Below are 12403 nucleotides of genomic sequence, written 5' to 3'. Positions count from 1 at the left end.
GGCGAGCTCTATAAAGTAGAGTAGAATAGGAACAACTCTTGAATGTCATATATATATATATATATATATATATATATATATATATATATATATATATATATATATATATAAAATAACACATCACAGTTTATTCACATTTCATAGTAGCTTAATTCCATGATTGGAAATCAGAATACAACACTACATTCCAATCTGAGAAATATTATTCAACGAACAGGTTTAATTTAGTTTATTAGGATCCCCATTAGCTACTACACATGCAGCAGCTACTCTTCCTGGGGTCCACATAAAACATACAAATACATGACAAAGTGCACAATAGACAAGAAGGTTGGTTTCCAAAAGTGTTCAAGAAGAACAGGTCAGCAAGCTCCTTCCAGAGAAAGCTTAGTGGTCCATTTCATCTCATTATCTGTTTCCAATCCATTGCAACGGGAGAGATGAAATCTTCCCCCCACATCTGGCATGGTTTATCCCAAACATGAGCCAGGCTGGCTGAGACGTATTTACCCCGTACAGATGGCCAGTGGTGTAAAGTACTTAAGTAAAAATACTTTAAAGTACTACTTAAGTAGTTTTTCGGGGTATCTGTACTTTACTATTTATATTTGTGACAACTTTTACTTTTACTTCACTACATTCCTAAAGAAAATAATGTACTTTTTACTCCATACATTTTCCCTGACACCCAAAAGTAATCGTTACATTTTGAATGCTTAGCAGGACAGAAAATGGTCCAATTCACGCACTTATCAAGAGAACATCCCTGGTCATCCCTACTGCCTCTGATCTGGCGGACTCACTAAACACAAATGCTTCGTTTGTAAATGATGTCTGGGTGTTGGAGTGTGCCCCTGGCTAGCCGTAAATGATGTCTGGGTGTTGGAGTGTGCCCCTGGCTAGCCGTAAATGATGTCTGAGTGTTGGAGTGTGCCCCTGGCTAGCCGTAAATGATGTCTGGGTGTTGGAGTGTGCCCCTGGCTAGCCGTAAATGATGTCTGGGTGTTGGAGTGTGCCCCTGGCTAGCCGTAAATGATGTCTGGGTGTTGGAGTGTGCCCCTGGCTAGCCGTAAATGATGTCTGGGTGTTGGAGTGTGCCCCTGGCTAGCCGTAAATGATGTCTGGGTGTTGGAGTGTGCCCCTGGCTAGCCGTAAATGATGTCTGGGTGTTGGAGTGTGCCCCTGGCTAGCCGTAAATGATGTCTGAGTGTTGGAGTGTGCCCCTGGCTAGCCGTAAATTATGTCTGGGTGTTGGAGTGTGCCCCTGGCTAGCCGTAAATGATGTCTGAGTGTTGGAGTGTGCCCCTGGCTAGCCGTAAATGATGTCTGAGTGTTGGAGTGTGCCCCTGGCTAGCCGTAAATGATGTCTGGGTGTTGGAGTGTGCCCCTGGCTAGCCGTAAATGATGTCTGGGTGTTGGAGTGTGCCCCTGGCTAGCCGTAAATGATTTCTGAGTGTTGGAGTGTGCCCCTGGCTAGCCGTAAATGATGTCTGAGTGTTGGAGTGTGCCCCTGGCTAGCCGTAAATGATGTCTGAGTGTTGGAGTGTGCCCCTGGCTAGCCGTAAATGATGTCTGGGTGTTGGAGTGTGCCCCTGGCTATCCGTAAATAAAAAAATAAAAAAGACAATTGTGCTGTCTGGTTTGCTTAATTTAAGGAATTTGAAATAATACATACTTTTACTTTTGATACTTAAGTATATTTAAAACCAAATACTTTTAGACTTTTACTCAAGTAGTATTTTACTGGGTGACTTTCACTTTTACTTGAGTCATTTTCTATGAAGGTATATTTACTTTTACTCAGGTATGACAATTAGGGATTTTTTCCAACGCTGCAGATGGCCTCACCTCTGGTAAACTACTACTACAGACAGTACAATATACGGAAAAATAATATATTTACATATATTTTAACATGTACTAGTATGTATTTACATATATGTACATTACAGATATCGAAAATGTTTAAGACTTATATGTACAAATACATACAGTACCAGTCAAAAGTTTGGACACACCTACTCATTCCAGGGTTATTATTTGAGCTGTTCTTACCATAATATGGACTTGGTATTTTACCAAATAGGGAAATATTCTGTATACCACTCCTACATTGACACAACTGATTGACTCAAATGCACTAAGAAGGAAAACAATTCCACAAATTAACTTTTAACAAGGCACACCTGTTAATTGAAATGCATTCCAGGTGACTACCTCGTGAAGCTGGTTGAGAGAATGCCAAGAGTGTGCAAAGCTGTCATCAAGGCAAAGGGTGGCTATTTGAAGAATCTCAAATATAAAATATATTTTGATTTGTTTAACACTTTCTTGGTTACTACATGATTCCATGTGTTATTTCATAGTTTTGATGTCTTCACTATTATTCTACAATGTAGAAAATAGTACAAATAAAGAAAAACCCTTAAATGAGTAGGTGTCCAAACTTTTGACTGGTACTGTATATTTAAATGTGTACAGATGTATGGACATATTATCAAATTGCCAATTTTCATATATTTCTACATACATGTTTATATACAGAATTTAAATAAATAGTGTGGAAATATATTCCAAAATATATATGTTGCCATGTATTTTAATGAATGGAACATAAAATTATATGCATAAAACTACAAAGTTCAGCACTAAATCACAATAGCATGGTGTGGTAGAGCAATGGCGCTTGCAACGCCAAGGTTGTGGGTTCGTTTCCCACGGGGGGTCAGTATGAAAATGTATGCACTCACTAACTGTAAGTCGCTCTGGATAGGAGCGTATGCTAAATGACGTAAATGTAACTCATTTCCGGTTTTTAGGACTACAAGCTGGCGAGCTCTATAAAATAGAGTAGAATAGGAACAACTCTTGAATGTCATATATATATATATATATATATATATATATATATATATATATATATATATATATATATATATATATAATAACACATCACAGTTTATTCACATTTCATAGTAGCTTAATTCCATGATTGGAAATCAGAATACAACACTACATTCCAATCTGAGAAATATTATTCAACGAACAGGTTTAATTTAGTTTATTAGGATCCCCATTAGCTACTACACATGCAGCAGCTACTCTTCCTGGGGTCCACATAAAACATACAAATACATGACAAAGTGCACAATAGACAAGAAGGTTGGTTTCCAAAAGTGTTCAAGAAGAACAGGTCAGCAAGCTCCTTCCAGAGAAAGCTTATTGGTCCATTTCATCTCATTATCTGTTTCCAATCCATTGCAACGGGAGAGATGAAATCTTCCCCCCACATCTGGCATGGTTTATCCCAAACATGAGCCAGGCTGGCTGAGACGTATTTACCCCGTACAGATGGCCAGTGGTGTAAAGTACTTAAGTAAAAATACTTTAAAGTACTACTTAAGTCGTTTTTCGGGGTATCTGTACTTTACTATTTATATTTGTGACAACTTTTACTTTTACTTCACTACATTCCTAAAGAAAATAATGTACTTTTTACTCCATACATTTTCCCTGACACCCAAAAGTACTCGTTACATTTTGAATGCTTAGCAGGACAGGAAAATGGTCCAATTCACACACTTATCAAGATAACATTCCTGGTCATCCCTACTGCCTCTGATCTGGCGGACTCACTAAACACAAATGCTTCGTTTGTAAATGATGTCTGAGTGTTGGAGTGTGCCCCTGGCTATCCGTAAATAAATAAATAAAAACACGACAATTGTGCCGTCTGGTTTGCTTAATTTAAGGAATTTGAAATAATACATACTTTTACTTTTGATACTTAAGTATATTTAAAACCAAATACTTTTAGACTTTTACTCAAGTAGTATTTTACTGGGTGACTTTCACTTTTACTTGAGTCATTTTCTATGAAGGTATATTTACTTTTACTCAGGTATGACAGTTAGGGATTTTTTCCACCGCTGCAGATGGCCTCACCTCTGGTAAACCACTACTACAGACAGTACAATATACGGAAAAATAATATATTTACATACAGTGGGGAGAACAAGTATTTGATACACTGCCAATTTTGCAGGTTTTCCTACTTACAAAGCATGTAGAGGTCTGTAATTTTTTATCATAGGTACACTTCAACTGTGAGAGACGGAATCTAAAACAAAAATCCAGAAAATCACATTGTATGATTTTTAAGTAATTAAGTTGCATTTTATTGCATGACATAAGTATTTGATCACCTACCAACCAGTAAGAATTCCGGCTCTCACAGACCTGTTAGTTTTTCTTTAAGAAGCCCTCCTGTTCTCCACTCATTACCTGTATTAACTGCACCTGTTTGAACTCGTTACCTGTATAAAAGACACCTGTCCACACACTCAATCAAACAGACTCCAACCTCTCCACAATGGCCAAGACCAGAGAGCTGTGTAAGGACATCAGGGATAAAATTGTAGACCTGCACAAGGCTGGGATGGGCTACCGGACAATAGGCAAGCAGCTTGGTGAGAAGGCAACAACTGTTCGCGCAATTATTAGAAAATGGATGAAGTTCAAGATGATGGTCAATCACCCTTGGTCTCGGGCTCCATGCAAGATCTCACCTCGTGGGGCATCAATGATCATGAGGAAGGTGAGGGATCAGCCCAGAACTACACGGCAGGACCTGGTCAATGACCTGAAGAGAGCTGGGACCACAGTCTCAAAGAAAACCATTAGTAACACACTACGCCGTCATGGATTAAAATCCTGCAGCGCACGCAAGGTCCCCCTGCTCAAGCCAGCGCATGTCCAGGCCCGTCTGAAGTTTGCCAATGACCATCTGGATGATCCAGAGGAAGAATGGGAGAAGGTCATGTGGTCTGATGAGACAAAAATAGAGCTTTTTGGTCTAAACTCCACTCGCCGTGTTTGGAGGAAGAAGAAGGATGAGTACAACCCCAAGAACACCATCCCAACCGTGAAGCATGGAGGTGGAAACATCATTCTTTGGGGATGCTTTTCTGCAAAGGGGACAGGACGACTGCACCGTATTGAGGGGAGGATGGATGGGGCCATGTATTGCGAGATCTTGGCCAACAACCTCCTTCCCTCAGTAAGAGCATTGAAGATGGGTCGTGGCTGGGTCTTCCAGCATGACAACGACCCGAAATACACAGCCAGGGCAACTAAGAAGTGGCTCCGTAAGAAGCATCTCAAGGTCCTGGAGTGGCCTAGCCAGTCTCCAGACCTGAACCCAATATAACATCTTTGGAGGGAGCTGAAAGTCCGTATTGCCCAGCGACAGCCCCGAAACCTGAAGGATCTGGAGAAGGTCTGTATGGAGGAGTGGGCCAAAATCCCTGCTGCAGTGTGTGCAAACCTGGTCAAGACCTACAGGAAACGTATGATCTCTGTAATTGCAAACAAAGGTTTCTGTACCAAATATTAAGTTCTGCTTTTCTGATGTATCAAATACTTATGTCATGCAATAAAATGCAAATTATTTACTTAAAAATCATACAACATGATTTTCTGGATTTTTGTTTTAGATTCCGTCTCTCACAGTTGAAGTGTACATATGATAAAAATTACAGACCTCTACATGCTTTGTAAGTAGGAAAACCTGCAAAATCGGCAGTGTATCAAATACTTGTTCTCCCCACTGTATATGCACATTACAGATATCGAAAATGTTTAAGACTTATATGTACAAATACATACAGTACCAGTCAAAAGTTTGGACACATCTACTCATTCCAGGGTTATTATTTGAGCTGTTCTTACCATAATATGGACTTGGTATTTTACCAAATAGGGAAATATTCTGTATACCACTCCTACATTGACACAACTGATTGACTCAAATGCACTAAGAAGGAAAAAAATTCCACAAATTAACTTTTAACAAGGCACACCTGTTAATTGAAATGCATTCCAGGTGACTACCTCGTGAAGCTGGTTGAGAGAATGCCAAGAGTGTGCAAAGCTGTCATCAAGGCAAAGGGTGGCTATTTGAAGAATCTCAAATATAAAATATATTTTGATTTGTTTAACACTTTCTTGGTTACTACATGATTCCATGTGTTATTTCATAGTTTTGATGTCTTCACTATTATTCTACAATGTAGAAAATAGTACAAATAAAGAAAAAACCCTTAAATGAGTAGGTGTCCAAACTTTTGACTGGTACTGTATATTTAAATATGTACAGATGTATGGACATATTATCAAATTGCCAATTTTCATATATTTCTACATACATGTTTATATACAGAATTTAAATAAATAGTGTGGAAATATATTCCAAAATATATATGTTGCCATGTATTTTAATGAATGGAACATAAAATTAAATGCATAAAACTACAAAGTTCAGCACTAAATCACAATAGCATGGGTGTGGTATACTTTGAAAAGTTTGACCGAAAGACTCATGACTGACAACAACAAAAACAGCTATTTCAATCATCTTTATTTTTTGTTCAAATCACTTGGTCCATTGCTGAATTGTGTCATGGGATCACACCCAGCTTGCGGAATTAGAAGATTATGAAAAGATTGCTTTACTGTCTATCACTATTGCCTCTTTGTTTAACCTTGTGGAGACACATAGCCTATACAGTCGGCTGCTCTGCAGTGCCCCCTGGAGCAGTTTTAGGGGTTGAGTTCCTTCCTCAAGGGCGTGATGGGATCTTTCCTTGTCATCATTTTTGGCCCTTTATGGTGCCAGTACCTGGCAGCAGCAAATTGATATTACCCATAGTACCTCCCTCGGTTTCCCCAAGCTGTACAATCCTGTAGATGTTAATGGCTGAACGGGCACACACACACGCACGCGGTCACACACATCACTCTGAGACAGACCCCCTCTTTAGGAACGTTTCATTAGCCCAACCCTAACCACACAGTGACTCGAAACAACCCACAGACTAGACACAGACCTCTACTGGAGTTATTGCTATAGAAATAGAACTCTTAGAATGGGAAATCCCCATTCAAGCAATGCACTGTAACACATTGATGTCAATTTACAGCATTTGATTTTACAGTTAGCTACTGGAATTCTATATTACAGTACAATACTGTAAAGAACAATGCATTAAGGGGGTTCAATGGCATTCTGCTAGGTGGCTGATTGCCGTGGTTCAGAGGATCTTTTACCCATTCTAGGAAATACATTTCTATACCTCTCCCAATATGAAGAGGGCGAACCCCAATCCGTTGGTTATTAGAGCACATGTTGATTGAAGAGCTCCCCAGGCCTTTTCCATTCGGTCTAGACAAGTGAATAGATGCTTCATTGTCCAAGACCCCATTGAAGACATGAAAATGAACCAGAGGATATGAGTCAGGTATTAATCATATGGTATGGTTAGTAAAGATGGATGTTGTCATAAACCAGGGCATTTATATGATCACTTTAATTAGAATAAAACATACCTCTGTCTGTGCGTGTAAACTGCAGGTGGTCTAATCTAGCTCATGTAGGCAGTCTTGCTTGATTTTAGTAGTCTCTTAAATAATGTCTCTTTCAAACACACTCGCACACACAACCTTTCGCTTCACCCAGATTAATTGTCCCTTTTAGAGCTGCTGGGAGCAGGATATCCATGAAATCAGTCTATAAAACAGCCAGGGTCCTCTAACACATCGTTAAGTCATGTCTAATCTAACTAACCATATTGATTTGGGATGCCGAGCATTGCTCAGTCTGTCAGTGACCTCATACAGCGGGGGCTGTTGTTTGGGATTGTTTAGAACAGATACTCAGGGAGTCTTAGAAACGCAACATGCAGGATTGGGTTATCACTCCAGACAGGTCAATTCAAACAAACATATTTATTGGATATCTTTCCAAAAGGAAGAGACATTACGGACGAGAACAAGTATGTTAAGTTGTTTATTGGGATGCAGGAATAAGCACTTCTTTTTTCTATTGACAATTGTTGTTTGTCCATCGTGGATCTGCATCTACTTCAATGGGGAAATGAATTGATTCCTCTATTAGTATGGTTCAATCTGTATGCTGCAACTCTTGTTCACAGGAAAACTGATTTCCCAAGACCAATTCCACACACACAGACACAGACACAGACACAGACACAGACACCTCAGTCAACTCAATGCTCGTGATCAGAAACTACTGGTCTGGGTGGACTGAAAACAAAGGTATTCTTCTTTAATCATATGAGCAGGATAATGATGTTTGTTTTGGCTCAAGCGGGTTAGAGATGAAAGAATAGTGAAAAGGAGAGAACGGGGGCCAGGAGGAGAGAATGAGGGAGGGAGAGGGGAAGGGAAGGGAGCGGGGGCCAGGAGGAGATAGGAGGGAGGGAGAGGGGAAGGGAAGGGAGCGGGGGCCAGGAGGAGAGAAGGAGGGAGGGAGAGGGGAAGGGAAGGGAGCGGGGGCCAGGAGGAGATAGGAGGGAGGGAGAGGGGAAGGGAAGGGAGCGGGGGCCAGGAGGAGAGAAGGAGGGAGGGAGAGGGGAAGGAAGGGAGCGGGGGCCAGGAGGAGAGAATGAGGGGGGGAGAAGGGAGCGGGGGGCCAGGAGGAGAGAAGGAGAGAAGGGAGCGGGGGCCAGGAGGAGAGAAGGAGAGAAGGGAGAGGGGAAGGGAAGGGAGCGGGGGCCAGGAGGAGAGAATGAGGGGGGGGGAGAGAAGGGAGCGGGGGGCCAGGAGGAGAGAAGGAGAGAAGGGAGCGGGAGCCAGGAGGAGAGAAGGAGAGAAGGGAGAGGGGAAGGGAAGGGAGCGGGGGCCAGGAGGAGAGAAGGAGGGAGGGAGAGGGGAAGGGAAGGGAGCGGGGGCCAGGAGGAGAGAATGAGGGGGGGGAGAGAAGGGAGCGGGGGGCCAGGAGGAGAGAAGGAGAGAAGGGAGCGGGAGCCAGGAGGAGAGAAGGATGGAGGGAGAGAAGGGAGCGGAGCCAGGAGGAGAGAAGGAGAGAAGGGAGCGGAGCTGTGGAGGCTTCTACACAGAGACAGGATGCCTAGTCCTGTATGATAAATAGCGGCTTCCTTTTAAGGCTTCTGTTTAAACGACACGGATGTTACTCACCTGGAATCACATCTACGGTCCAATCAGTTTACCGTTCACACGGTCTATGAAAATCGAAGACATTTTTGCAAACAGTAATTTGTTTGGTTGGACGTTTTGGGTCGACTTTCACAAGACAGCTCCTCCATGTGTACTGGTGACCCCTGGTCAACCACGTCTATGTGTTTTGATAGAAGCCACGTTTAAAGGTTAAACCCGGTGCCAGAGAATTAGATATTTTCCAAATTAATTTGAAAGGTTCCCCTCTCGTAACTTCTAAAAGATAATGCCACACAAAGAGCTAATATTTAACCACTCAATGCCAAATAGCTTCACATTTAATTACCCCCAGTACATAACGTATGATTCAGTGGAAAAAACTAACTGATGTTATAGTCCAAGGTCTTATGGTATAACTAAACTATACACTGTAAAAAAAAATCCTGATGTTTTTACGGTAACTTACTGGCAGCCAGTTACCTGTACGTTACTGTAAAAAACAAAAGTACAGTTTACAGTAATGTACTGTTAAACCAAAGTTTCTTTGGATTTTACGGTAACATACTGTCCCTGTCTTTCAAAACTAACTTACAGGCCTTCGAAAGTTGTATGTAGTCGACACATTGGGGTAATGGTGTAAATTACCCTGTGACAATCAGTATAATGATACATGCAGCCTGAACCATTTCAACATAACCGGTCTTCAAGCTCTTCAAAACAAATAAACAATCCTTCCTGCATGGAGAAACACGAGGGGAGGAAGCAGTGCAGCATTCCTTCCTGCATGGAGAAACACGAGGGGAGGAAGCAGTGCAACATTCCTTCCTGCATGGAGAAACACGAGGGGAGGAAGCAGTGCAGCATTCCTTCCTGCATGGAGAAACACGAGGGGAGGAAGCAGTGCAGCATTCCTTCCTGCATGGAGAAACACGAGGGGAGGAAGCAGTGCAACATTCCTTCCTGCATGGAGAAACACGAGGGGAGGAAGCAGTGCAACATTCCTTCCTGCATGGAGAAACACGAGGGGAGGAAGCAGTGCAACATTCCTTCCTGCATGGATAAACACGAGGGGAGGAAGCAGTGCAGCATTCCTTCCTGCATGGAGAAACACGAGGGGAGGAAGCAGTGCAACATTCCTTCCTGCATGGAGAAACACGAGGGGAGGAAGCAGTGCAACATTCCTTCCTGCATGGAGAGACACGAGGGGAGGAAGCAGTGCAACATTCCTTCCTGCATGGAGAGACACGAGGGGAGGAAGCAGTGCAACATTCCTTCCTGCATGGAGAAACACGAGGGGAGGAAGCAGTGCAACATTCCTTCCTGCATGGATAAACACGAGGGGAGGAAGCAGTGCAACATTCCTTCCTGCATGGAGAAACACGAGGGGAGGAAGCAGTGCAACATTCCTTCCTGCATGGAGAAACACGAGGGGAGGAAGCAGTGCAACATTCCTTCCTGCATGGAGAAACACGAGGGGAGGAAGCAGGCGCCAGACTGTGCTATGGAGAGACCCTCCACTCTTTGTTAAACACAGAGCTGTTATAAAGACATTCAGTCAAAGCTACAACCCACATGAATACTGCAGGAAAACACTCAAAAAGGGGAAAACGTTATGCTTCTTTAAATCATTCAGTAACCAATGAAACACACTGACTGGCTGCAACTCCAAACCCGGCCTGAGCACACGCATTCTGAAATGCACCGGCTGGCCGATTCCCACCAGACCCATGCAGTCTGAAACTAACTGGCTGGCTGATTCCTACCAGACCCATGCAGTCTAAAACACACCGACTGGCTGATTCCCACTCTGTGTTACAGTATAGGACCAACACACCCCAGCTTTCAGTACCCCCATATCCTGTGTGTGTCTGTGAGTGTGTTGACTCAGTCTTGAAGCAGGATCTACAGCTGCAATGAAACCAAGTGTGTAGGGGTATATAGCTGATGGACGGGCTGGACCAGGACTAAGCCGCTGACAGTAAACAGTGTCCAGTTCAGTTTATCCCCAAGTAACTCTCTCTAAAAACCATCCATGGAATGAGTCTCTGTGTGTGTGTGTGTGTGTGTGTGTGTGTGTGTGTGTGTTTAGTCAGAGTCCTGTGAGGGTTTTAGTGAGGGCAGTGCTTCATAACCAGGACACATGCCTACATGTGTGACAAAACATTGAGAGCTTTATTTTGAATATGCAAAATGGACCCTAAACTACTTCATTTTTGCATCAGCCCTTTCTTAGTATTCTCCAGTCAGTCTTGTAAAAGGTGATTAACTATGTTGTTTATGTGATGGAAAATACATAAATATTTCCTCATCCCGTTGGGGGGGTGGAGCAAAACAAGTGCAGACTAGACTGAATGTGACACATTGTGAAGTATTTATCATCTGTGTAAATTCCTTCCTGCCTGTATGTGTGTGTGTGCGTTAAATCAAACAAATCATTACCCCGTACCAACAGAATCCAGGCCAGCGTCCCAAATTGGCACCCTATTCCCCCCTATATGCCCCCCGGTCAAAAGTAGTGCACTAAAATATGGAATGGGGTGCCATTTGGAACACGGCGGATCTCTATTGTGCTAGTAGCTAGGTTTGGTTACTGTTGGCTCAGAATATGCATACCATGAACACTTACAGTGCCTACCTTCACTCTACTCACTCAGACAGGGGGAACAGCTAGCACCTCTTTAAACCGTACAATTAAGCTGTTAAGAAAGACTAAATCTAAAAAGTCTTGCCACAGAGCGAGGAAGCCAAGACGTCTAGTTTATTTCCATGCTAAGATCTGTTGAGAGTCCGAACGGTTGTTATATTATTTTGGTTAGAGGCAGACAGCATGACTTTTTTTTTTTACTGGAACTAAAAACAGTTTCTTTGTTGTGAAAGTCAGTCTTCTTCAGCATCAGATCGACAGTATGTTATTATCATGGCACAACACAACATGGTCTTCACTGCGCGTTCAGAAGCACATGGAAGATATGCTGAAACGAAATGCATTATATTACTTAGGGAAGCCATTGCAACCACCTCAGCGAAGAACCTATCAGTGAAACCAAGAGTTACAGTAAAAAACAAAACAAAGCAAAGTTGAATAAAACACATCATAAACACCAAGAGACAGACATACAGTGAGGGGGAAAAAAAGATTTGATCCCCTGCTGATTTTGTACGTTTGCCCGCTGACAAAAGAAATCATCAGTCTATAATTTTAATGGTAGGTTTATTTGAACAGTGAGAGACAGAATCCAGAAAAACGCATGTCAAAAATGTTATACATTGATTTGCATTTTAATGAGGGAAATAAGTATTTGACCCCCTCTCAATCAGAAAGATTTCTGGCTCCCAGGTGTCTTTTATACAGGTAACGAGCTGAGATTAGGACCACACTCTTAAAGGGAGTGCTCCTAATCTCAGTTTGTTACCTGTATAAAAGACA

General features: G+C 42.3%; 1 protein-coding gene across 1 annotated transcript; it reads left to right on the top strand.

Annotated features, from left to right (window-relative positions):
* Positions 1–9715: 9715 nt before the first annotated feature.
* Positions 9716–10504, top strand: LOC121581330 (keratin-associated protein 4-9-like). The gene has a single exon (XM_041896859.2). The coding sequence runs from the start codon at positions 9716–9718 to the stop codon at positions 10502–10504; it is 789 nt and encodes a 262-aa protein (XP_041752793.2).
* Positions 10505–12403: the final 1899 nt, after the last annotated feature.

Source organism: Coregonus clupeaformis, unplaced genomic scaffold (genome assembly GCF_020615455.1).
Source record: "Coregonus clupeaformis isolate EN_2021a unplaced genomic scaffold, ASM2061545v1 scaf0378, whole genome shotgun sequence".
NCBI lineage: Eukaryota > Metazoa > Chordata > Actinopteri > Salmoniformes > Salmonidae > Coregonus > Coregonus clupeaformis.
This window is presented reverse-complemented; position numbering and strand designations above follow the sequence as displayed.

Excerpts from the sequence above, each read along its gene's own strand:
- LOC121581330 (XM_041896859.2), top strand. The coding sequence starts at position 9,716 with ATGGAGAAACACGAGGGGAGGAAGCAGTGCAGCATTCCTTCCTGCATG.